The sequence below is a fragment of the Dipodomys merriami genome, unplaced genomic scaffold, assembly GCF_024711535.1.
Source record: "Dipodomys merriami isolate MVZ:Mamm:240054 unplaced genomic scaffold, mDipMer1.0.p SCAF_172, whole genome shotgun sequence".
Classification (NCBI taxonomy): Eukaryota; Metazoa; Chordata; class Mammalia; order Rodentia; family Heteromyidae; genus Dipodomys; species Dipodomys merriami.
Genome location: NW_027203071.1, coordinates 2153643 through 2178213, shown reverse-complemented (window position 1 = coordinate 2178213; position 24571 = coordinate 2153643). Strand labels below are relative to the sequence as shown.

The window sequence follows — 24571 nt, the reverse complement described above, 5'->3', positions numbered from 1 at the left end:
GGCAGGGACCCCTGGTGTCGCCCCAGTCACATAGGCAGCCTCCCTCTCCACTTGCAATTGGAACCGCCACTAGGTCGTGGGGCGCACGCAGGGCGCCACCTCCCCCCCCACCCCGCCCCCGGCTCCCGCTCCCGTCTGGCCCCTCCTCCCCACTCCTCCTCCGCCGCCGCCCCGCCCTCCCGACTTTGCCTGCACCTCCAGCCAGGAGTTTGGTGCTGCCCCATCCCATCGCAGCCACGCAGGGACCGGAGCGCGGGTGCCACCGCCATCTCTGCTTCTGTCCAGGTCGGACTCCAGGATCCAGGTGGGACCCGCTTCCCTGTCCTCCATCCCGCACTGCCACCTCTTCCAGCACGGCGCCACGCCAGAGTCGCACGTTGGGACGCGTGCTGGCGGGCACAGAGCCCACTGGAGATTTGGGGAGGTGGGTCCGCTTTCCAGGGCCCCCAGAAGGATCAGCACCCCGCCAGGCTGTGTAGATCCGGTGGGATTCAGGGAGACTCCCTGGCTCCCCCAGGAGCAATGAGGAAACAGCGCATACCTACTACAGCCCAGAGATGGAGGTGCGGGGGGGGGGGGGGGACGGGGGATGCAAGGACGCGCACCCCGATAACTTTATTCCAGGCCTTCCGTCTACTTTGGAAATGGAAGGGACAGCCAGGTAAATCAGGAAGCCAGGGGCCTAGGGGATGGATTTGGGTAAAATTTGTGTTGTGGGGGTGCCTTAGACCTCAGCTTCCGTTTCCCACCACACACATGCCCCGGAGCAAACAAAAAAGCAAAACAAAAGACAAAAAACCAACCCCCCCCTCTACTTCACCCCCCTCCAACCCGCAGCTTAAGCCTAACTCCAACCCCAACTAGTGCATTTACTTAAAGGGGGCCCCAGCTGAAGGACGCATTTGGGAAACAACAGGTAGGGTGATGCTCTTTAAAGAACTGGTTATTGCAGGTGCTAGTTCGCAGACTTGGTTGTTGTTGTTGTTTGTATTTCTTGTATGCCTGAGGGGGTTCTTTGTCCTGGGAGAGCTTGCCCGAAGTGTCCACAGTAGTCACATCTATTGAAACAAATGATTTTTCAGAGCTCTGAACTTGCAATTGGGAGATCTGAGTTTTGGCAGGATCACTCACTGACTAGCATGTTGTGCTTTGGCTGGACTTCTATTTCTCCATCTTTCAAACGAGATATTTAGGTTAAGGTAATTACTGAGTATTGTTTAGGACTATTTCCTTTAGTAGTATCTAAGGTGTTTTCCAGATGAAAAAAGGGATAATGCTTTAATTCTTTAACCTGTTATAAATATTGCTAATGTCATGAAATCCCCAAATCTGTATTGATCTCGGCATTTGGGTTATTCTAGGTATTTATGTTGTGTGCTCTCAGGATCTTTCCATCCTAAAGTTATAGAGAAAACACGTGTGTAAGAAACCCAGCACCATGTGAAGATAAGTTGCCTCATACTAACCTAAAGAATTGTGTTTACTTGAAAACGATACTTGCAATGATGCACAACAAATGTGGCACAGCTTTTGTTCTGTTTTGGAGAAAAATAAAAATTGCACCTTTTAATTGCTACTCCTGAATATTGTTTGTTACCTTTTAGCATAAAGTTGTGTGCAGAATATTAAAAAAGTGGTTTCAGCCCACTTCAGAGCCTCTCAGAAATTAAGCTCAGGACCACAGATGCCAGTAATACATTTCATTGTCTTGGAATGAATCCCAGAAAATAGCAGAGGTTAACTAAACAGATAAGCCGGAAATTAGGAATTGACATACAGAAACACAAGTTGTACTCTGAATGTGTACTGTAAAGTGTCAATGTAACTTTGCTTCCTTTTTGAGAAAAACAAAAACACAAACCTTTGACTTTGTTTGAACAGAGAAAGATAGGCTAGTTTCCGTCTCTACTTGTGATGTTGCTAGTGCTTTCAAAATTATTTGAGACTTATTCATTGTTAGTTAAGATAGGCAAAGAAGTACTTCTCTTTCAGCTGGCTTTGGAGTAAAATAATAAAAACAATCTGTCCCACACTGCAGTTTGTGTGCAGTTTGGGAGAGTAGAATTGATTTGAATTACTCCTAAGAGCATGTTTTAACTTATTTTTGATGTCTTTCCAACCTTGGACTGGAATGGCATCCGTCATTCAGGCATTTTAATTCCCTATCTCTGAAGTAGATGCTTTTCTCCTTTGAAGCAGATGCTCAGAGATTTAGGCAACTTGCTTGTTGATTGCACAGGGAGTAGAACTTAGACTCCCTGACCAGGAGATGCCTGGAAAACCACTGGAACTGTAAATAGATCTGAGAGCTCAGGGGCCACAGCCAAGTCATTGATGACTTGGGAGTACCATTGTGGTTTTGAGATGTGGACCTTTGCCCTTCAAACTAATTTATTGAGATAAACACAGTCCTCTCTTCCCACTTAGGCCACTGTTATAGGACCGAATAGTTTGTATTTGGGAAACGCAATAGCTTTGGGAGGTCTTGGAAATAAGATTTAAAGATATCCAGAAAAAAAAAGTAGTCTTTTGGCAGATATTGTACTATATTCTTTATTCTGAGAGCCAAGCACTCATACTTAAAAAAATGTCCTGTGGAGTTAGAAATGAAGGAAAAGGCTTAAGGTTGGTTTTAATTCTTAAGATTTTGTGTGATTTACAAATTCCGATTTTAATTAAGTTAGAAAGGCACAAATGTTCACCTACTGGTCAGACTTAGCATGTTTTGGAGTTTGTATTCCAATCTGATCCATTTTTGTTTGGAATATTTCAAATATTTTTATGATTCAGTAGTAACATCTGTTTTCACATGCATGATCATATTAATCTGAAAATTTTTAACCCTTTGAGCTATAGCACATCTGAAGTGTTTACAACAAATATATTGGTTGACAATGTAGCAAGTATTTTTATTATTATCATTATTATTATTAGTTGTTATTGTATAAAGCAGTTGTGATTTCATATGTCAGTTATGAGCGCAATGCATCTTGATCAATGCCACACCTTCCATCCTTATTTTGTCCCCTTCCATCTTTATCCTCACAATATGTAATTCAATTTTTCACATGATGTACAGTGAATATACTGACTACCTTTGTTCGCTCTTATCCCTCCTTTCATGTGCCCTCTCTTTAACCTTCCTCCCAAAACACGTTGACACTTTCTGGCATTCAGCAAGTCATTTTCAACAGACATCTGTGAGGCAAATACTCCACTACTTGTTAATCAAGAAAAAGAACTCTGCCAAAAATCATTTCTCCAGGCTGGGAATGTGGCTTAGTGGTAGAATGCTTGCCTAGCATGCATGAAGCCCTGGCTTCAATTCCTCAGTACCACATAAAAAAAGCTGGAATTGGCACTGCGGCTTAAATGATAGAACACTAGTTTTGAGCAAAAGAAGCTCATGGGCAGTGCCCAGGCTCTGAGTTCAAGCCCAGGACTGGAAAAAAATATCGTTTCTCCCAGAATCTTTTTGTCTGTTCCTTTCTTATCACAATGTAGTTTCACCTTATTTTTATTTTAAGAGAAATACAATAAAAACTGTATAAAGAGAACTACAAATTCTTTTTTTAGATTGTTTTGCTTACCAATCTGTTGAGTTTAAGCCATTTCTTTTCTTCCCTTTAAAGTAAAACATTATAAATTACAAAACCTTTGTTTAAATCTTTCAATAATTTATCAAACTGACTTCAAGGTTTACAACTGCCAAAGTCTTTACTAATCCAATAGCAGGTTGCCAGTATTTGTCTTACTTTACCCATCTCATTGTTTTTCTGAGCCTGGCTTATTTCACTAAACGTGATGATCTCTAGTTCAATTTATTTTACTGAAAATCACATAATTTTATTCTTTATGGCTGAATCCTAGAGACCATGAGGCTGTAGTTCCAACCCCATGACTTCCAAAAATATGAATTAATAAAAATATTCCATTGTGTTTATGTACCACATTTTCTTTTTTTCCATTGGATGTTGATTACCTAGGTTTTTATTTCCTTGTTTAGGTTTATTTCTAGGTGTTTTATTTATTTATTATTATTATTTATTTTATTCTCTAGCAGGGTCCTGTGCTTTCTAGGAAAGAATTCCAACAGGTTTTAGTTTGCTTTTCTGGACTCTTTTGCTTTTTTTCAGGGTTGGCCTTAAACTATGATCATCCTATCTCCTGAATAGCTGGGATTAGGGAGGTGGCTGACCAGACCTGGTTTGTTTTTGTGATAGGGTATTAGTAAATTCTTGCCTGGATTGGCCTTTAACTGTGATCTCCTACCTTTGCCTCTTGAATAGCTGAACTGAATGTATGCATTACTATGCCTCACCTGTTCACAGATATTTTTTTTGAAGCTACCTGAAATGGAATTGTTTTCTTGTGTTCTTTCTCAGCCTATTCATTATTGACATATAGAAAAACGATTTTTTTGTATGCAGATTTTTATGTCTTTTTTTGTCTGCTGAAAGTGTTCATCATGTCTAAGAGTTTTTATCTGAAAGCAAGAGTTGCTTGCTTGACTTTTCCCTTTCCTATCTGTATCCTTTTTATTTTATTCTCTTCCTTTATTGCTCTGGCAAAGATTCAAATACTTTATTTCTCTTTTATGAACACTGGGGTCAGAGAAACATGTGTTTTGTTTTTACTCATGGTCAATTTTCATAAATGTTCTCCCTGCCTTTAAAAATGATGCATAATAGCTTTTGGGTATAGGGTTCTATGGATATCAAACTTGTTAATCTTCTTATTCCAATTTTACATTTTAGTGTAGATTATGTATGTACTTTATTCTGTTCATTCTTATTTGATATTTATATTGCATATCTTCTTTTGAGAAATATCTATTCAAATAATTTGTCCATGTAAAATTGTGATTATTAATTTTTGCTGTTGAGATTTTTGATTTATTATTGTATTCTGGATGTTAATCTCTTGATTGGATGAATAGTTTGCAAATATTCTCTACTATTTTGTAGTTTGTCTCTTTACTCATGTTTCCTTGCTATGCACAAGCTTCTTAGTTTGCTATAATCTTCATTTGTCTCTTTGCTCATGTTGTACATTTTGAGGCATTGTGACATGCATAATATTTGGAGGTTATGTAATATTTCCACACATTTAAACTTTTGTATTTCTGGTTTTATCAATTTTGGGTTACCCTCTTCCATTTATTTTTGCAGTAAAGCCTATTTTCTTTTCTTTCTTTTTTTTTCTCAGTTGTGGGGCTTGAACTCAGGGCTTGGGTGCTGTCTCTGAGCTGTTTTGCTCAGGGCTAGCACTCTACTTCTTTGAGCTGAAGCTCAAAACTTCCAGCTCAAAACTTTCAGTTTTCTGGTGATTAACTGGAAAGTCTCATGGACTTTCTTGTCTGGGCTGGCTTTGAACCATGATCCCCAGATCTCAGTCTTCTGAGTAGCTAAGATTACAAAGCATGAACCACTGGTGCCCTGCTAAAGCCTATTTTGTTTGTACCTTCTTAGTAAATCATTTTGCCATCCATTTGCTTTCAGGTGTGTGTGTATTGTTTCAGATGTATCACTTTGAACTGTATTTTTCCCCATCTTCCTGTAGTCAGCCTGATATTTAGATGTATTTCTTATAAACAGCACTTATGTTTAAGGTATCTTACATGCTGTGCCTCACACTGGATAATTAATCAATTACTATTTATCTTAATTACTGGCATATTAAGACATGTTTATTTATTCACACAGCCTCCTTATTTGCCCCGTAATTTTTTCTCCTTTCTATTTCTACATTCCAAGGCTTCTTTTGTTATTCTAAGTGAATTTATCATTTAGGGATTATTGTAGAAGTTATCACACATATCTTTTCCAAAGTTGGAAAAATGAATAAACTTTGAGCAGTAATGAATTCAGGAGAATACAAAGGCTTTAGGTTGCTTCACATTCATTTAGTACCATCTTGGCATACTTTATCAACATCTTGATTCATTTACTTGTTCAACAAGTATTTGTTAAGCACTTACTGTGAATTAAACATTATTGTGGATGATGGGCAAAGCATATTACTCTTCTAGTGCCTGTAAAAAATAACAGGGCAGAAAAAATGAATATATTAAATGACTAAGTTATATCATGTGTGTTACAGAAGAAAAAAAAAACTAATGAATGTAAAAAGAATCAGTCAGCAAGCCAGAAAAGGAGGAAAAGAGAAGGAAAGAGAGAAACAGGAAGTTTTTTTTTTGGGGGGGGGTCCAGTCGTGGGGCCTGAACTCTGGGCCTGGGCGCTGTCCCTCAGCTCTTCAGCTCAAGGCTAGCGCTCTACCACTTGAGCCACAGCACCACTTCTGGCTTTTTTTCCTTTTGCTTATGCAGTGCTGAGGAATCGAATCCAGGGCCTCATGCAAGCAAGGCAAGCGCTTTACCACTGAGCCACCTTCCCAGCCCTCAGGAAGATTTTTATATGTATATTCCAATTATATATTCTAATTATATATAAAAGATTGAGATAGAGGAGAAGGTTAGAGACAGTTAAAGTAGAGAGAAGAGCAAGGGAAGAGTATTTTTATGTTTCATTATATATTATATTTATATATTATTGTGTAAAATATAATAAATATAGTATATAATTATATTATGTATAAAATATAAAATATGTATTATATATTTAAAATATAATATATAATTATATACCACAATATATAAAGAAATATGTATATATATGTGAGAGTGAGTTTGCACAAGAACACAATCACAAGCACAGATGAGGGAACGTGAGCAGACTTAGCATATCCTATATTTGGGTCAGTAATTTCTATAACATTTGTGAGACAATCATATACATGTTTTGTCTGCTTGTACTGGATAATAGCTATAAAGATTGAGTCAAGAAGAGATTCTAAGGCTATAATAGGCTTTAAAAATGTGAAGTTAATGTTAAGAACAGCTGTCCCCAAATATCAGTTTTGTGAAGACAAGACCAGTTAGTTTTCCTCAGAACTATATTTTCTCATTTTATCTTAGCTAGCAGCTGTCATTTCGTGTTTAAACTGACAACTAAGAAAGTGTAAAAATGTGATAGCCCAACAATTGTATTTTTGAATATGTCCAGAGAATTTATGGATCGAAGTGGTTAGTCTATAGAACATAGAAAAAAATAAATGATACCCATACATAGTTGTGTGTGTGTGTGTATGTGTGTGTATTAGGGAGAAAACATATTGTCACACACAGTAATTGCAGTTGGTATTATCAGTAGTAAGATATTAAATTATGGCACATTAATCATATTAGACATATCTAGGAGACATCAAGTGTTTTTCTAGTGAACAAGGCTCGTATTATGTGTTGTTGTAGGTCTGATTTGGGGAGAAAGGCTTTCTTATGGACCCATCAGGATATGAAAGAATAATCTATAAAAAGCAGTCTTTTAGAGTTGGGCACTAGCTCATGTCTGTAATCCTAGCTGCTCTCAGGAGGCTGAGGTCTGAGGATCCAGGTTTGAAACCAACCAAAGCAAGAAAGTCTGTGACATTCTTACCTCCTACGAACGAGCAAAAATATCTGTAAGTGAAGCTATGGTTCAAGTGGTAGTGGTAGAGCCTGAGCCTTAATTAAAAAAGCTAAAAGTACTGGGTGCCCACAGCTACTCAGGAGGCTGATATCTGAGGATTGTGGTTCAAAGCCAGCCCGGGCAAGAAAGTTCGTGAGACTCTTTATCTCCAACTAACCACTAGAAAACCAGAAGTGGCACTGTGGCCTAAGTGGTAAGAAGGCTTGCCCTGAGCTGGAGAGCTCAGGAACAGTGCCCTGAACCAGAGTTCAAGCCCCACGACTGACAAAAAAAAAAAAAAAAGAGCTAAAAGTGAATGCCCTGGCCAGAGTTCAAGCATCTGTACCAGCACCAAACCAACCAATCAACCAACCAACCCCCAACAACAAAAACCAGTCTGCTAGGCAAGTTGCTTTTTGTTCTCTTGACTGATATGATTCCAAACTTACAAATCAATGTTTTGTTGTTTTTGAAGGTCATCTCAGTGGGTGACCTTTGTTTCTACTAACCCCAGGTTCTTTGGGAATCTTCTACAATATTTAGAATGTGCTTCACATTTGTCCTCATTCATCAAGGGGAAGTTAAATGTCCTCTCTGGAATCAGCTATTTCAAACTAGAAGTAATGCCTTATCCTTCTTTCTAAGTAGTTGTAATTTTTTAAATACTAGGTACCAACAGATTTTTAATATATATCACCATTTTTTCTACTATTAAAAAAGATATCTAGGGCTGGGGGTTTAGCTCAGTGGAAGGGCACCTGCCTGGTGCACACAAGACCCTGGGTTTGGTCCTTAGCCTGGGGGAAAAATAAATAAAAAGATATCTATTTAACTGTTTTATACTTTCTCTTCATTAAATATTTTAGTCCTATACCTTATGGACATTAATTTAGAGTTTAGATAAAACATTTTATTTAAATCATTTCTTTCTGAGAATTATGCTGAAGTTATCTTAGGAGGAAGAGGAAATCTGTCCACCTGGCTATCTTACATCTGATGTTTCTTATTCATTCACATTAGTAAAAAATACTTTGGTATGTAAAAATATCATAAAATAATGTTATTTCTTATAGCTAAAGGTTCTTAATTATTATGTCTCCAGTTTCTTTTATAGTGATTTAGATTGAACATTTAGTAAATATTTAAGTTAGTTTATGTAAAGCATTTAGGTGACTAAATAAAATGACTACTCAACTTGGTTGACTTTATGACACCAAGGTCTATGAGTCATAACATCCTTCTTCATTGTTTTAGGAATTATTTTGTCACAAGATCAAACCATTAAAATCATATTGGGATCGAAAGTACTTAAAATTACGTTTCCAAAGTCAGAAATACTCATGCTAGGGTGATGGATGAGGATTTTGTTTTTGATTTTCAAAGTAACTTAACTCTTTAATAGCTTCTTGATGGGAAAACATGACCAATTTCTATTCTAGCTAGAGAAATAAAAGTAAACTTTTACAGGTGGCTCATACCTGTAATCCTAGCTTCTTAAGAAGCTGAGATGGAAGGGTTGCTGTTCAATGCCAGTCCAGGCAGGAAAGTCCTTGAGACTCTCATCTCCAGTTAATCCCCAGAAAGCCAAAGAGTTCCAGCCCCAGGAGTGGTACAGAAGTCAAAAGTAAACTATAAGTTAGAATTAGTTTGGCACCACATTAATTTTGTTAAAGGGTTGACACTTGCATTTATATTTAAATAACAAGCATGAATTTAACTTGTACTTAAATTTATTTAAGTATTAGTTTCTTTAACAGTGAGAGAATGCAAAAAGTAGTAGTGGCAGATAAGGCTCTTTGAGTTTTTTTTTTTTTTTTTAACTTTTTAAATCAAGGTGATGGAATGATGAGAACTGCTTTCCTTACTCAAACTTTTGTACAGGCTCAGATACTTTTTAAACCATTAGAGCAAGCTATGGATAATTTTCCTTGTATAAACACTAGTTCGGGGACTGACTGAGATTCCTCGATTTTATAGTTAAGTATATTTGAGAAATGAAAGTAACAAATAGTCATCAATGATGGAAGTGAGACAATTTGACCTCCGCTAAAAAAATCTATATTATGATCATTCACTGGAATATGGATTTTGAATTTTATTTTGTTTAATATTAATAGTAATAACTGAAGAGTTCCAAACGTAGTTAAGAATCAATGTTCTGTCTTTAATATATATATATATATATATATATATATATATATATATATATATATATATAATGCATATGGCAAAGCAAAAAAAAAAAAAGAATCAATGCTCTGAAGTGATTCTTGGTATTAAGCTAGATTCTAAAAGAACCATTTATGTGGATAATAGAATTGTTTTCATTAACTTTTGTCTTGGTGTGATGCCATCAGCCCACGTTAGAAGATATCCCAAGAGTCATACCTTGCTATCCATTGCTATCACTCATCCATACATTCATATTCATATGATCTGATTTATGCAGTATCAAGATCATATGACTGCTGTTTAAGGACAGACTAAATTGGGGAATAGGGCAGAAGTGCAGAGAATAAATAAAAGCTTCTTTTGATAGTCAAAAGAAGTGATGATGGTAGAATAGAATAAGATATTCATAGTAGAGAATGATAAATGGTTGAATTTTTATATCCCACGAAGCTATGACACTATACCTGATACCTTATGAAATGAATTAGAGTCTCAAGTATTCTTGGGGTTAGGATTATTTATACCTTTCATATTAAGTACTCTGCAAATTTATTTGATTCCAGGAAAATTTAGAGAAAATTATGGCTCATATTTATGAAGCATATTCAAATAAAAAGATGCTTGATGCATTAGACTTATTTTTTATTTTGTATTATTAGTTTTTACTTTGCTTGATTTTTTTAAAATTGTGGTTTAAAATTTTCTGCCATTTGTTTTCTACAAATGTTTTTGTGAACCTCCTGATATTGCTTTGGGAACAATTTGGAGTATGTATAAATTTCTTCCTCATTGAAGCTGTATGAGATCATGTTTTTATAGTCTCTTCAAGGTTATATCTGAGCCCATTTTACATTTATGATTGTTGCTTTCTTGAAAATAATGGAACCTGTCGGCTAGGATCCTAATGATTAGAATAGCTTGTGCTTTGCCTAAAACATTAAATAAAGGCACAATTGTCTTATTTAAAGTAAACAACAGATCTCTTTGGCCTCTTGGCTGATAAGTTGAGTCAAATGTGAGCCATATTGACTTTAGGACTGAATTACCCATCATTAGTTTAATCAAAACAGTCCAGTGGTATGTTGTACCTAAGGTATTAGATTGGAATCGCATTTATTTTGTTAAACAGTTACATTTGAATTCAAATAACATGCATAAATGTAATTTGTACTTAAATTGTTATTTAAGTAAATTATCCCAGTTATGAAACCTGCCCTTGGGTTTCTGTTAGAAGAATTTTTAATATCAGAAACAAGTACCATAAAAAAACAGGGAATTTGCATACATTTTAGGCAATTATATCATGTAGATCATGAGACGTCTGTCTGTGTACTAAACCCAATCTTGAGGATCATAAGGTAATGTTATGACATCAGTGAAGAGGGACCCAAGTTCTGATGAAAAATTGATTGTTTGAAAACGCTTATGCTGGGCTACGGATTGTACACACTCGTTCATTTTCCCCTGAGAGTTTGTAAATTGTAAAATAAACAATCACACTCCTTTTCTTGTTTAGGCATCACTGGGTGCCATCTTTGTTATGAGTTACAGATACTGCTCAATAATTTAAAATAACTTTTGTAATAAAGGTGTGATTTCTATTTTAAAATAAAATTACTCAGAAGTGTAGGTAATCCCAAAGGGGATTTTAGGGATTATCCAACAATCTGATATGTACAGGAGGAACCAGATGCAAATGGATCTATTTGGTCACAGTGTCCTAGAGCTGATTACAAGAGCTAGATTTTGTTTCCAGTGTTTCTGCTAATACTAAATTCAGGGGTTCTTACCCGATATTGTGTTTTTGTTGTAGATTTGTGTCCCCCTAAAAAAACTGAAACATCAGAATTGTATAGGGTCTCAGTACCAGACCAAGCCCAGGACAGTGCAGTTTTATAGCTATTTTAATTCATGATGAAGCAGTACAAGTAATCTTATGTGTGATATATTTCATAGATTTTATGGCAAACCTAATTTCTGAATTGATCCCTGGATTTGGATGTATTAATTCATATTAGACTTCCCTATGTTACTTTGATAACTATATGTGAACATTATCTTATCTCTAAATGATTAATAGGTTTCTGACAGTACTTTGTAAAATGTCTTCCTTTTTGTTGGAAATATATATACAACAATTACCAGAGCTATAAGCATTTGAGTTTGCAGTATTATAAAAAGACAGAATGGTCATTATCAGGAAAACTAACAATAACAAATGCTGGCAGGAATGTGACCAAAAGGGAACCCTGTTACACAGTTGGTGGGAACATAAACTTATTCAAACTTGTTCTGAAAAGCAGTTTGAGGTTCCTTAAAATACTAAACATAAAGCTTCCCTATGACCCAGCAATTCCACCCCTGGGCATTATCCCATGGACCACAAACCAGGCCAGACTATAGCTACCCACACAACCATGTTTATTGCCACATTGTTTACCATAGTCAAGATATAGAATCAACCTAGATGTCTCCCAGTGGACAAATGGATCAAGAAAATATGATATATATATATATATATATATATTATAGTGAGATTCTACTCATTCATCAGAAGAATGATATTGTAGCATTTGTAAGAAAATGGAAATTGGAAAATAATATATATCAATAATATTATATCTAGTGAAGTAAGCCAGAATGAAAGAAACAGGCTCATGGTTTCCTTCATTTGTGATAACTAGAATGTGTCCATAAATCTAACAGTAAACACACTGAATGACTGAAACAAATAAATAAAACCAGCACATGATAAATTTAAAAAAGACAAAATCTTAAAAAAATAAGAGTCTTAAGCATTGAGCATGAAAGTAAAAATATAGAGCTGGCAGTATTAATGATGTTGAATTAGATATTACATGAACGTGGTTTAAAGTTGAGGCTTTTTCTTTGACACTTGTCCTAGTTTGCATGGAATAATAGACCATCAAGTGCTTTTTTTATTACGTGGTTTGACTTTTTACTGTGTCATATAACATGTGCATAGCAATAAATCTATATCTTACAATTTAATGTGAAATACTTCCCTGATATCAGTCAATATCAATATTGATATTATAAGATTAAAATTTAAGGACTTACTTACAACCTTTCCCCTTTTTGCCTGACATAGTGTGCACACTGGGTTTTTACATATATGATATTCTGTTTCTGATATACTGTTTTTTCAGGTGCACATCTCTGCAGTAAGATGACCTGGCAAAAATACTATGTGATTTTCTTACATTGGGGTAAGTCGTTTACTATTATAATGCCAATATGTAAAGTAGAAATTTTACCCTTAAGCTGCTATTTCTTCTATTGATTAACGTAATTTCCTTTTTCTAGTTAGGAAATCCCACACGCATTTATGATTAAAAATGTTTGTGATCATAATAATGAGGAGACTCTTATCTCCAATGAGTCAGCAAAAAGCTGGAAGTGTGGCTCAAGTGGTAGAGTACCACTCTTGAGCAAAAAAGCCAATCAAGAGCACCAGGCCAGGATTTTAAGCACAAGTACTGAAATAAAAACATTAAAACAATAATTAAATTAATAAAATTAGGATTTATCAGATGATGAAAATAGTAAATAATTCCTAAATCATTTTATATCCTATAAAAACTGTCTTTATATGCGTTTTTTGTAGACTTCTGCATGGGGTTGACTACTGGAGAGTCATGTTGCACCATATTGTTCTTTCTCTTATTGACTTAAATACCAAGCTCTAATTTTGTTAAATGTGAATCATCTAATTTAGTTTTACTTCCAACATTTTGGAATTAAAGTCAGGTCATCTTTAATAAAGTTTACTTTATCTGGCATCTATTATTTCTGTGTCCACTAGTTCTGATCTATCTCTTCTGCTACTTCAAGGTGTTCATATAATATCCTTCCCTATGATTCTTCCTGTATAATCCACTCTTTCTCATTGAAGCCATATGCATCTCTACAGAAAATACCTAAGATAGCTCCACTGTCTTATAAATTAGAAGAGGGATTGTGTATTATCTGAAACTTGAAACATATGCCTTCAAATGAAGGTTTAAACCTCTTTCTGTTTAGGGTTCATTCTGAGTGAAAGAAACATCAGTTACAAAGGAAGTATGTAAACAAAATGGTCATTTTTTAATCATCCTGACTCAATTATTGCTGGGTATGAAGTTTAGCTTTTCATTTTAGATTTCAATGCCTTTAGAATTTTAAGCTAATTTTAATTCAGTTTAATGAACCTTCCATGTGTAGCTAAAAAGAATAATACCTTTTGGTAGCAGATTTAGAAAGATATGTCAAAATTGAAGTCCAAAGAAACATGGATGTAATAAGGATTGGTTTTGGGTGGTGTCACAATGTCTGATTTTCCTCATCAAGAGCACAACAGTGATAGGTTGATTTCTGGTTTTAATATTTGCATCTGTACATATTTATATTAATCTATATGTATAGAAGTATTTAGAAATGGAACACTGATCATTACCTGTACATCATTTAAATATTTTTACATGTTTTCCTTTCCTGTTATAAAATTACATTTACAAATTGATTCTTTTCTAATTTGTTTCCTTTCATTTTTAATAGACCTTATTTTGCAAATCACAGCAAGATTTCAAAGAAGGTGCAGTGATTTCCCATGCATTTCCTACTTTCACATTTTTATAGCCTCCTCTGATGTTTTCATCCCCCACTGTAATGGCACAGTGAACAATCCAATGGTGATAGGTTATTATTATCCCAAGTCTCTAGTTTACACAGGGGTTCACTCTCACACAGTGGATGATTTTTGACAAATGTATAATGACATACTGTCCTACATCATTGGAGGCACAGTTCTAAGTATTCATTCTCTTCATGAACATTGTTTAAGGACTATTAAGAATAAAAAGCCAGGAACTCCCTTCCCCTTTCCAAATAACAAAACCCTCCAATAACCATTGGATTCAGACAAAGATGACGCTCTGTAGGTAAGTGAGACCCACAGTATTTGATCAGATTGGTCACGTTTGAATGATGAGCCCTCCTTGGAGGAAGGAAAATGCCAAGTAGAGTTCAGAGCTTCCAATCACAAGCAGAGCACACCGTCATGCCAATGTGAAGCAGTCACCTGCTCAGGTGGATCTATTCAGAGATGCTGATATCAGTGTTTATTCATCTGCCCATACATCTAGAAAGAAAGGGAGATCAGTTAATGCTGAATTCTGGGTTTTACCTTATCCCTGGTCTTTACATTTGAAAAAGAATTTGCACTCGAAGTCTCCAGGAAAGGTCTGTTTGCATTGTTTTTTGGAGAGTGAGTTAGGGAATGTCCTACATAATGTCATATGTTATATCTTCTACCCGGAACATTCTGGGTACATTCAGGGGACTAGTTTTTTTTTTGGGGGGGGTCCAGTCGTGGGCCTGAACTCTGGGCCTGGGCACTGTCCCTCAGCTCTTCAGCTCAAGGCTAGCGCTCTACCACTTGAGCCACAGCACCACTTCCGGCTTTTTTCTTTTTGCTTATGTGGTGCTGAGGAATCAAACCCAGGGCCTCAAGCATGCAAGGCAAGCACTCTACCACTGAGCCACCTTCCCAGCCCAGGCGACTAGTTTTCTTGAGTCAAAAATAAACCCGCTCCAAAAGTGTTCAATGAAACAATATTAACTTATTAATCTCTTTAATCAATATAAAAACACTTTCATGTTTACTTATGTAATTGTATATCTAGAGCTGGAGGTGGTAGTGCATGTCTATGATTCCGGCTACTGGGGAAATAGACTTTGGGAAGATTGTGGTTTGAGGGCAGCTGGGGAATAGGATGGGGATTGGAGAGACCTTATCTCATCAGCTAAGTTCGATATGTGGCAGAAACTTATATTCCTTGCTAGGCAGGGGCATAGGTACGAGGATCACAGCTCAGATTTATTCTGGGGAAAAGTGTGAGACCCTGTTTGAAAAGTAAGAAAGGACTGGGAATATGGCTCAACTAGTAGGGCTCCTGCCTACCAAGTTAACATTCTGAGTTTAAACCACAGTATTGTCATAAACAAATAAAAACACATCTGCACATTTCCCAGTTATTCTGTAAGTTAACATAATTTTACTTTAGGAAAGAAAGGCCAAAAGATTTAGTGTTAATTTTCTTTCCAAAAGTCTAAATATGTTAGCTTAATAAGGAAAAAAATATGTGTGCATTTTCAAAAGGAGCTGCCAATGGAGTTTTTTTCAGTCAATAATGCATACTATGATGAAACCATGCACCTATTCATTGGGCACTGTTTGAGCAACTGGAAAGTTAAGTGTCACAGAGTACAACATGCTTTTATATCAGATTGTTTCTAATTACATTTTAGTCAAAATGATTCCTTTTCTTTATCTTTTTGCTATCCTAACAGAATTTCTTTATGCGATAACTGCATTTAATTTGGCATATCCAGTAACTCCCTGGAAATTTCAATTGTTCTGCATGACACAAAATGTAACCAACAACTGCATCCTCTTGCCTGATGGAATCTTAAAGAACACATCAAATGTGAGTGTAGACTATGAGGCAACTGATGAAGATGGGCTTAAGTCTAGTGGTGCCTACATCTCTGACGGATCCAACACAACTCTCTATTGTTACTTTGGAAGTGGGCAAGATAAAAACTGCTCTTCAGGTATGAACAACATTGAAAGGAAAGCAGTGGATTCAATAACAAATTCTTCAGTGTTGCAACAACTAGGTAAGTAATGTCCTAAGCATCAACTCTTATGCTCTATCTGTATTGAACAAACTTCTTTAATTTTCTGCAACTTTTATGAGATAAATATCTAAATGGATATGTTATCCTAAATGATAACAAAATAACAAAATGTTATCCTTTAGTATTGGTCATAAAATTAGGATGCATCAGGTGATCAAAAAATAAAGCCTGAATCATTTATATCCTATAAAAAAGCAATAAGGAAACTGTATTTACATTTATGTACATTTCTCATAGACTTCTCAGTTTCCTTTGAGAGAGAATAGAGATGCTATATTCTTATTATATAGGTAAAATATTAAATTACTGATAATACTACTGAAATACTTAAGTATTTAAACACCCTTGAATAATAGTAATGATTGGTTCAAATAGGAAATCTCTCTAAAAGGAAATACTTTAAATCAAGGATTTTAGTTCTTATTTTAGGTATAATGCATTCTAAATGTACCTTCTTTATTTAAGAAATCTGAATCTGAAAGTATAAGCAAAAATTGTTGTCAACTCTTAGAGCAGAGTCAATTGCTTCCATCATCTAGATGAAAGTAGACACGTAAATATTGCACTCCTGAACAGAATTTAATCCTATTGACATTTTGGTCTGGATTCTTGGTTTTAGGGGGCTGATCTATGAGTGGGTTGCTTAATCGCAGCTCTGACCTCTACAGGATGCTCACAGCCCTCTCTCCTCAATTCTAATTAAAAAAATATCTCCAGCTGGGCACAGTGGTGGCTGTCCAGACTTATCACTCTGGAGGCTGAGGCAGGAGGATCAGGGTGACAGGCCAATCCAGGCTACATAGCAAGACTCTGTTTCCAAAAAGAAAAAAACAAACAACCCCCCTCATATTTCTATATGTCCCTGAAAATCTCACAAGGTCTCAACATTATTGACTAGATGACAGGAATTTTCCAGCATGTTGAAATCAGATTAGGAATAAGGATGAAATTTAAGAAACAGAATATGGTTAGGTTTTAAAATTAGGTTAGTAGGAATAACTCTCAGAGATTTCAACTCAGTTCATAGACATTACATTTCTTTTAAATGAATCTTCTAAAAATTTGTAGGGAAGTAGGGCTCCAGTGGCTCAAACTTTTAATTATAAATAATCAGGAGGCTGAGATCTGAGGATCATGATTGTAAGAAGCCTAGGCAGAAAAGTCTGTGAGACTCTTATCTCCAAATTAACCCCCCAAAGCCGGAAGTGGAGCAGCTGTGCCTCAAGTAGTAGAGCACCAGCTTTGAGTGAAAAAGCTAAGGAACAGCACCCAGACCCTGAGTTCAAGCCCTCATACAGAAATAAAATATGATAAGATTTGTAGGGACACTTAGCCAATCTAAGGATCATTAAGTAAACAAAGATATTATTAATGTTGAGTCTTGAAATGGTAAACTGTATTAGCCTTTTCTTCAATTATGAAAAGGAATGATTATGATATCATATATTTTGAATTTATATTATAAAGGAGGGCCAATAACTGAATGGGCTTAGGTTTGTGACCAAATTACTGAGGATTTTAACTTATTTATCCCTCCAAGTAGGTTGTTTACGATGTTACAAAGTCCCTATAGATGGAAATCTTTCTGGTTTTGTCTTGTTAGTCATGACCTTTAATCTCTGCCTTGTAAATGATGAATTACTTATGATTTATATTTACCAATATCTGGTAAGATTTTCAGTGTTCAGGGAAATGCATTTCCATCAGTTGCATATGGGGCCCATTGTGTTATGCTAATGAAAATTTAAGATGTGCGTCACAGTTCATATTTGAATTATTCACTGTACTTTTATTTCCTAAGTCAGATATAACTACACCTCTTGATTTGATTATTCTTTAGTATTTAATCTGAAAAAGTGAGAGTGAATTGAATTAGATGAATTTTGAGATCTTTTGTTCAATTTAGGTAATTTTGGACTAAAGACAAGTTTGTGAAGCAAGAATTTAATTAATTGCTTTTTGCCTTACAAAATAGGAAACTGAGGAAATGACTTGGGCAAACATCATACGGTTAGAGCTTGCTGTATTTCCTCCCAGAATGGGCAGTAGGAATTGTATGAGAACACTGATAAATTCAATTTAGCTCTTCTCTTTCACTGAGTTGTTCAAAACCATTTTTTGAATTTAATGTTTGTTTTCAATTCAGGTGCAAACTGGAACATACAGTGCTGGATGAAAGGAGACTTAACGTTATTCATCTGTTCTATGGAGTCATTGTTTAAGAATTCATGCAAGAATGGTGACCTTAAAGTCAATCTTTCATATACTTTGTAAGTACCAAATTAATTTAGCTATTTCTACTATTCATAATTTTCTTTTTTGGGAGGTGAGGGTGAGGAGAGTTGGGAAAGAAGTCACAAGTGTTTCCATATATAGAACTAGATTATGAAACCTCCATTGTTCCTGCATTTCCCATATCCTGCTGTATTTATGGGCATTTATAGAGAGTGGCTTGTATGTTTTTATACAATATTCTTTTCCATTAGTTTCCTCTTTTTTCGTTGGTTGATTCTAGAAGTAAGATATCATAGCTATGAACACGTAGTCTGTAAGGAATGTGAACTCAATTCAGGGTCCTTGATATTTGAGTAGAAAATTTTGTTTTATATTTATTTTTTTCCAGTTAGATATTTTTATATTTGAGGTGTTTATTAACTTGAAAATATAAATATTTACATACACTTGAAAAATATTATATCTCTCTCAGCAGAAATCCAGTATGGCAATTTCAAGCAAGTGTATACTTGTAATTTCACCTGGTAACAAAGTAAAATTTTCTTTTAACTCCAACAAAAAATGTTCATTTAAGATTTTAACTCTTTAATGTTATTTCTCATTAGTTTTAATGGATGCTTAAGACGGATGAGACTTCCACTCTGGGGTTTGCTTACGATTATAGCATTGATGAGAAATGTGTTATCAAGCTCTCCAAATGAATTTGCATAGAGATAGAAATTAGAGTCATGCTGGAGGAGGGGAAATGCATCATTGCTTAATTTGTTTATAGTTTCAGTTTGAATTGAATAGTGATGATGTTTATACAAAGATTCAAATGTATCAAAAATGTAGCTTCAGCTTCCACTTAAAATAGTTACACAGTGATAAATTTTGTATTATACTACAAAGACTAATAGTTATGCTGTCTTCTTTTGAGGTGCACACAGGTTAGTATTTGGGCAGACATGTACAAGGCTTTTGTTTTCGTGGCTACTGGTATGGAGAGTGACACGTGCTGTTTAGAGAGAGTGTAATATTGGTGTGGGAGCCTTGATGGGTGATCTAGCCCAGCTGGTGAGAAGAAACAGGAGGCAAGGTTGTTTAGGGAGCTCAAAAATGTGTAGTGGAATAGTTTATGCAGAGTCAGCATCACTGGGAAACTTGATAGAAATTGCAGTTAGCTTGACCAGAGAACTAGTAAATCTACAGTTCTGGCCCTGGGGCTTGTGAGTTCATGCTTACCAGGTAATTCTGATGGAGTTCAAGTTTGAAAAATGCCCATTAGAGAAGCTAATAGGGTAGATTTTAGAGTCAGGTTATGTGGCCTACCACTTAATAAGTAAACACACACAGCAGTTACTGTGTCTTAATAGGTTTACCTCTGGTTTTAACTCCGTGTTCACCCAAATGTTTAAAAACTGTTGAATCAATGAATACATAGTAGCAGAATGATTTCTAAAACGTTTGCCAATTTGCCCTCCAGAAATGTCTTAATGAACCATAAAATATTTATGTAGAATAATGTTTTCTAGAAGTGGAAGAAGTTGAGAGGTTAACAGTTTTATATATAGCAGAAAGGCATAATAAGGTCTGATTTATATTTGTGGACTTGCTAATGTGGAAGTAGTGGGGATTTCAACCACAGTTGGTTCAGGAGAGTAGAAAGGGAGATTATGAGAACTAGACGTGTTGAAGTAAGGATCCTGAAAAGCTGAGCTCTCAAGAGGTTGGTAGTAGTTTCTCAGATACTTGATGAGGGCCTTGCAAAGTCAGATGTCACATACTGGAGATGGGAATTCAAGTGTGTGCAGAAGGATCTATAGCTAGATAATCGATGTCTGGTTCTAAGAATGTTGTTAACATCCTGGTAATTTGGCAAACTGCCTTTGAGTGGTATGATTTCAAGAATGAAAAGCAAAAGAGCATTGAGTTCCTTGTTCTTCCCTCAGTCCTCTTTCTAGCTCCCCTAGGTGTAGAATTTCACAAGATTTTTATATAGTAAATATGCTTTGCAGAGGTCCAACCCAGCCTGGCAAAGCTAAAGAGAGGCTGGCTTTTAATTGTTTAATAAGTAGCATAATTCACTTCTTGGGATAGTTGGCATATACACACTTTTTTACACATATTTGAATTTCTCATGGATGTTCCTGCCTGGGCTGGCTTTGAACCATGATCCTCAGATCTCAGCCTCCTGAGTAGCTAGGATTACAGGTGTGAGCCACCAGCGCCCGGCACATATACTTGAATTTCTCTACAACTATAACTTTCTTATAACTTCATGCTCTTCAAACAAAAGGAGATACTCTTACCTCTGGGGGATAATACTATGTTCCAATTTTCATTGTGACAATTTTTGAGCAATAGTCACAGCACTGATATTTCAGGAGCATTATTAGTTGCTTCTCATATTCTATCACAGCTCCACCTGTGTAAATATTCCAGAAGTGAAGTATAATTTTTAGGTAAAGTTATTATTGCTAAAAATTTTTATAAAAGATAATACAAGGAAGGAGGAGATTGAGAAGAAATTAGTTAATATATACAAACATAGTACACATATATACCACACATGCATACCCATACACACACACACACACACACACACACACACACACACACACACACACACACTCCACATCTACACTGCACCACACATTGTCCATACACTTTCCACAGCATGCACATACATATGCTACACAATATACACACAGAACACACACCTAGATGCTGGCCACACCACATATACACACTGCGTAACATATACCAAATATACATACGTGCCACCTGCATACATATACACATATCACAACACCGATAAACAGGTATACATATACACTTACAGATACACATCCTGAACTGCACCATGGATAATCCAAGGGTAAATGTCTTAATCCATTTTCTATTGCTGTAACAGAATACCAGAGAAGGGGTAGTTAATAAAGATAATTAGCTCAGTTTTTATAGTTCTGAAGGCTGGAAAGCTAACGTGGAGGGACTGCATGGAGTAGGGAGGCAACGTGATAGAGGGAATCAGATGGTAAGAGGGTGAGAAGGAATAGGGAGAACTTCATTTTACAAGAGAACCAGTCCTGTGTCAATAGCATTAGTCCATTCTTAGGTGATTAAAGACTGAATCACCCCTTGAGGGCTTTACCTCCCAGTACTATCACATCACCAATTGAATTCCAACAAAAGTTTTACAGAGTCATTCAAACCATAGCAATAGTTGAAAAATGAAAAGAACATGAGCTTATTTCTATCCAATGGAAGTTACCTAGCAAGAAGAGACAAGTTGAAGGATGGTAAGAGGGGCCTATTTGCAGATACATAATACAAGATACATAATAGAGAATATAAAATATTCACTAATAACTGGGAAGGAGGCAAGTTCCAGAAAAAGCACAACAGGATTGTTGATTTTAAAATTAAAGAAGGTTGGGCTGGGAAGGTGGCTCAGTGGTAGAGCGCTTGCCTTGCATGCCTGAGGCCCTGGGTTCCATTCCTCAGCACCACATACGCAAAAAGAAAAAAGCCAGAAGTGGCGCTGTGGCTCAAGTAGTAGAGCGCTAGCCTTGAGCTGAAGAGCTGAGGGACAGCGCAGGCCCAGAGTTCAGGCCTATGACCGGACCCCCCCCCAAAAAAAAAAATTAAAGAAGGTTATTAGTCAGTTTTCCATCACTGTGACAAAATACCTGAGGAAACCAACTTAAAAGAGGGAAAAGTTTCTTGTGACTCATACTTTCAGAGCTTTCCCTGCTCAGTTGACTTCACTGCCTTTGGTGAGACAGAGTATCATAATGGCAGTAAAGAGTGGAACAAAGCTGTTAGGTTTGTGGTGGCTGGAAAGGAAAAACAGAGATAGGGGTGGGGATACCCTGTATCTTTTTAAGTACATGTTCCTTCTTTTGTATGTGTTTTTATTGTAAAAATACTGTACAGAGGGGTTACAGGTACATGAGTAAGGTAATGAGTACATTTCCTCCTCTTTGTTACCTCCTCTTTTGTTTTTCCCCTACCATCACTTCCTTCCCCACCTCCCCAACTCCTTGCTTCCCCCTCCCTCCACCGCCGCCAAAGTACATGTTCTTAATACCAAACTTCCTTCCACTAGACCTTTTCCTAAAACTTCTACCATCTTCTTGCAGCACTGAAGGCTGGTGGCAAAACTGTTCACCTAGGCCTTCGGGGGATATTTAGGGGCTACACCATAAGAGAGACTCACCTCAGCTTCTGAGTACTGAGAGAAGATTCAGGCTCTGGAATGGATAGATACATATTTAAGGGTAGAAAATTTCCTACTTTGTGGAGGAAAAATAGTTTTTTGTTGTTGTTGTTTTGTCAGTCTTGGGGCTTGAACTCTGGGCTTGGGCACTGTTCCTGTGCTCTTCAGCTCAAGGCTAGTGCTCTACCACTTGAGCCACAGTGCCACTTTTGGTTTTCTGAGTGGTATTGGAGTTAAGAGTCTCATGGGGGCTGGCTTTGAAGCATGATTCTCATATCTCAGCCTCCTGATTAGCTAGGGTTACAACCATGAGCCACTGGGACCCAGCCAAAAAATAGGTTTTCGTTCTGAGAAAAATGATGCATTTCTGTGATGATTCCTGTTTGTCTAGTCTAAAGCATTTTAAAATATTAGCAGCAAGCTGAGGTAGTGTACTCATTTCTACAGCCCTGTGTTCATGCGTAAGGATTAAATTGTGTTATGTGTAGACTGAAGTCCTTAAAATATATAAATACATCAAATCATTTTATATTTGGCTAGTAACTTATCTATACCTGAGAATGTTAGCTTCATTTAGTCAATTAGTATTTATTGCTTTATTTATCTAAATGGTTAGACCAGATGCATGAAAAACATGGTAATGAATTAAGGAGTTTCCCAACTTGCCTATTTGATTAATTTGACAGGTTTCTTTTTTTTTTTCCCGTCATGGGGCTTGAACTCTGGGCCTGGGCGCTGTCCCTCAGCTCTTCCTGCTCAAGGCTAGTGCTCTACCACTTGAGCCACAGAGACACTTCCGGTTTTCTGGTGGTGGTTTATTGGAGATAAGAGTCTCACGGATTTTCTTGCCGGGGCTGGCTTTGAAATGCGATCCTCAGATCTCAGCTTCCTGAGTAGCTAGGATTACAGGCGTGAGCCACCAGCGCCCAGCTCAGATTTATTTTTTTGCTCAGCTTTTATTTTGAAATTAGGTTTCTAAAGTTATTAGTTCAGTCAAACATACCACTTTGCATAAAGTCTGAGAAATATGCTCTCATTCTATTTCCGCCACATTATTTCTCTGTGTAGTTTGGTTGATATGTCTTATTTATGATACTATTTACCATATGCTGTTACTGCCTTGACTTCTGTATATGTATTTAGGTCAGTATAACAAGTGTGAGATCTAGGGCTGAAACAATGTATGGTGGTGGTTACTTTAGGAAAGTTTTTGATCAAAATCTTCTTTTAGTGACAAAAGAGAAGTCATTAGAGAAATCTTTAAAAGGTTCTCATGTGTGAATAAGAAAACCATTTATTTTAAGGAACTAAAAAGCTTGATGTGTATAAAGGACTTAAAACTATAAATACCATCTTGAAGAGAAGGCATTGTTTGAACTCACATATTAATGTTTGTTGAAGAATCTGAAGGAGATAAACTCTAGAAATGTGATATGTTAGAGCTATTTTGAACATGTTTGTCTCATGTCTGGGAAGGAAGTCCACCTTTTCCTTTATGAGGTCCCTGTTATGTGTACCGGCTACTGACCTGGATGAGGAGAACAAGGTTCAATCACAGAGGTCCAGCGCTGGTGTGAGGCTGTTAATATTATAAAGACAGAAGATGGAAGAGCCAAGTTTTCAACATTTGTAATACAGTACATAATGGTTGGAAGCAGGCTCTAGGACTGTCCAATCCAGATAAAGACTTGGTAAGGAAAAAGGAACCAGAGAGAGTGAAGGACATTTGCAAAGGCCCTGAGGCACAGGCAG

General features: G+C 36.5%; 1 protein-coding gene across 2 annotated transcripts in view; it reads left to right on the top strand.

Moving 5' to 3' along the window:
• The first annotated feature begins 213 nt into the window (after window positions 1-213).
• LOC138829472 (leptin receptor-like) overlaps window positions 214-24571 on the top strand; it is a 67023-nt gene continuing 42665 nt past the window's right edge. The window contains exons 1-4 of one of the 2 annotated variants that reach the window (XM_070025819.1): window positions 214-304; window positions 12849-12908; window positions 16030-16359; window positions 18527-18650. In XM_070025819.1, coding sequence (XP_069881920.1) covers window positions 12869-12908; window positions 16030-16359; window positions 18527-18650 — 494 coding nt within the window. In that variant the 5' untranslated portion in view covers window positions 214-304; window positions 12849-12868. Of the gene's footprint in view, window positions 305-341; window positions 425-12848; window positions 12909-16029; window positions 16360-18526; window positions 18651-24571 lie in introns of those variants that run through there. The other variant, XM_070025820.1, reaches the window with a different exon arrangement.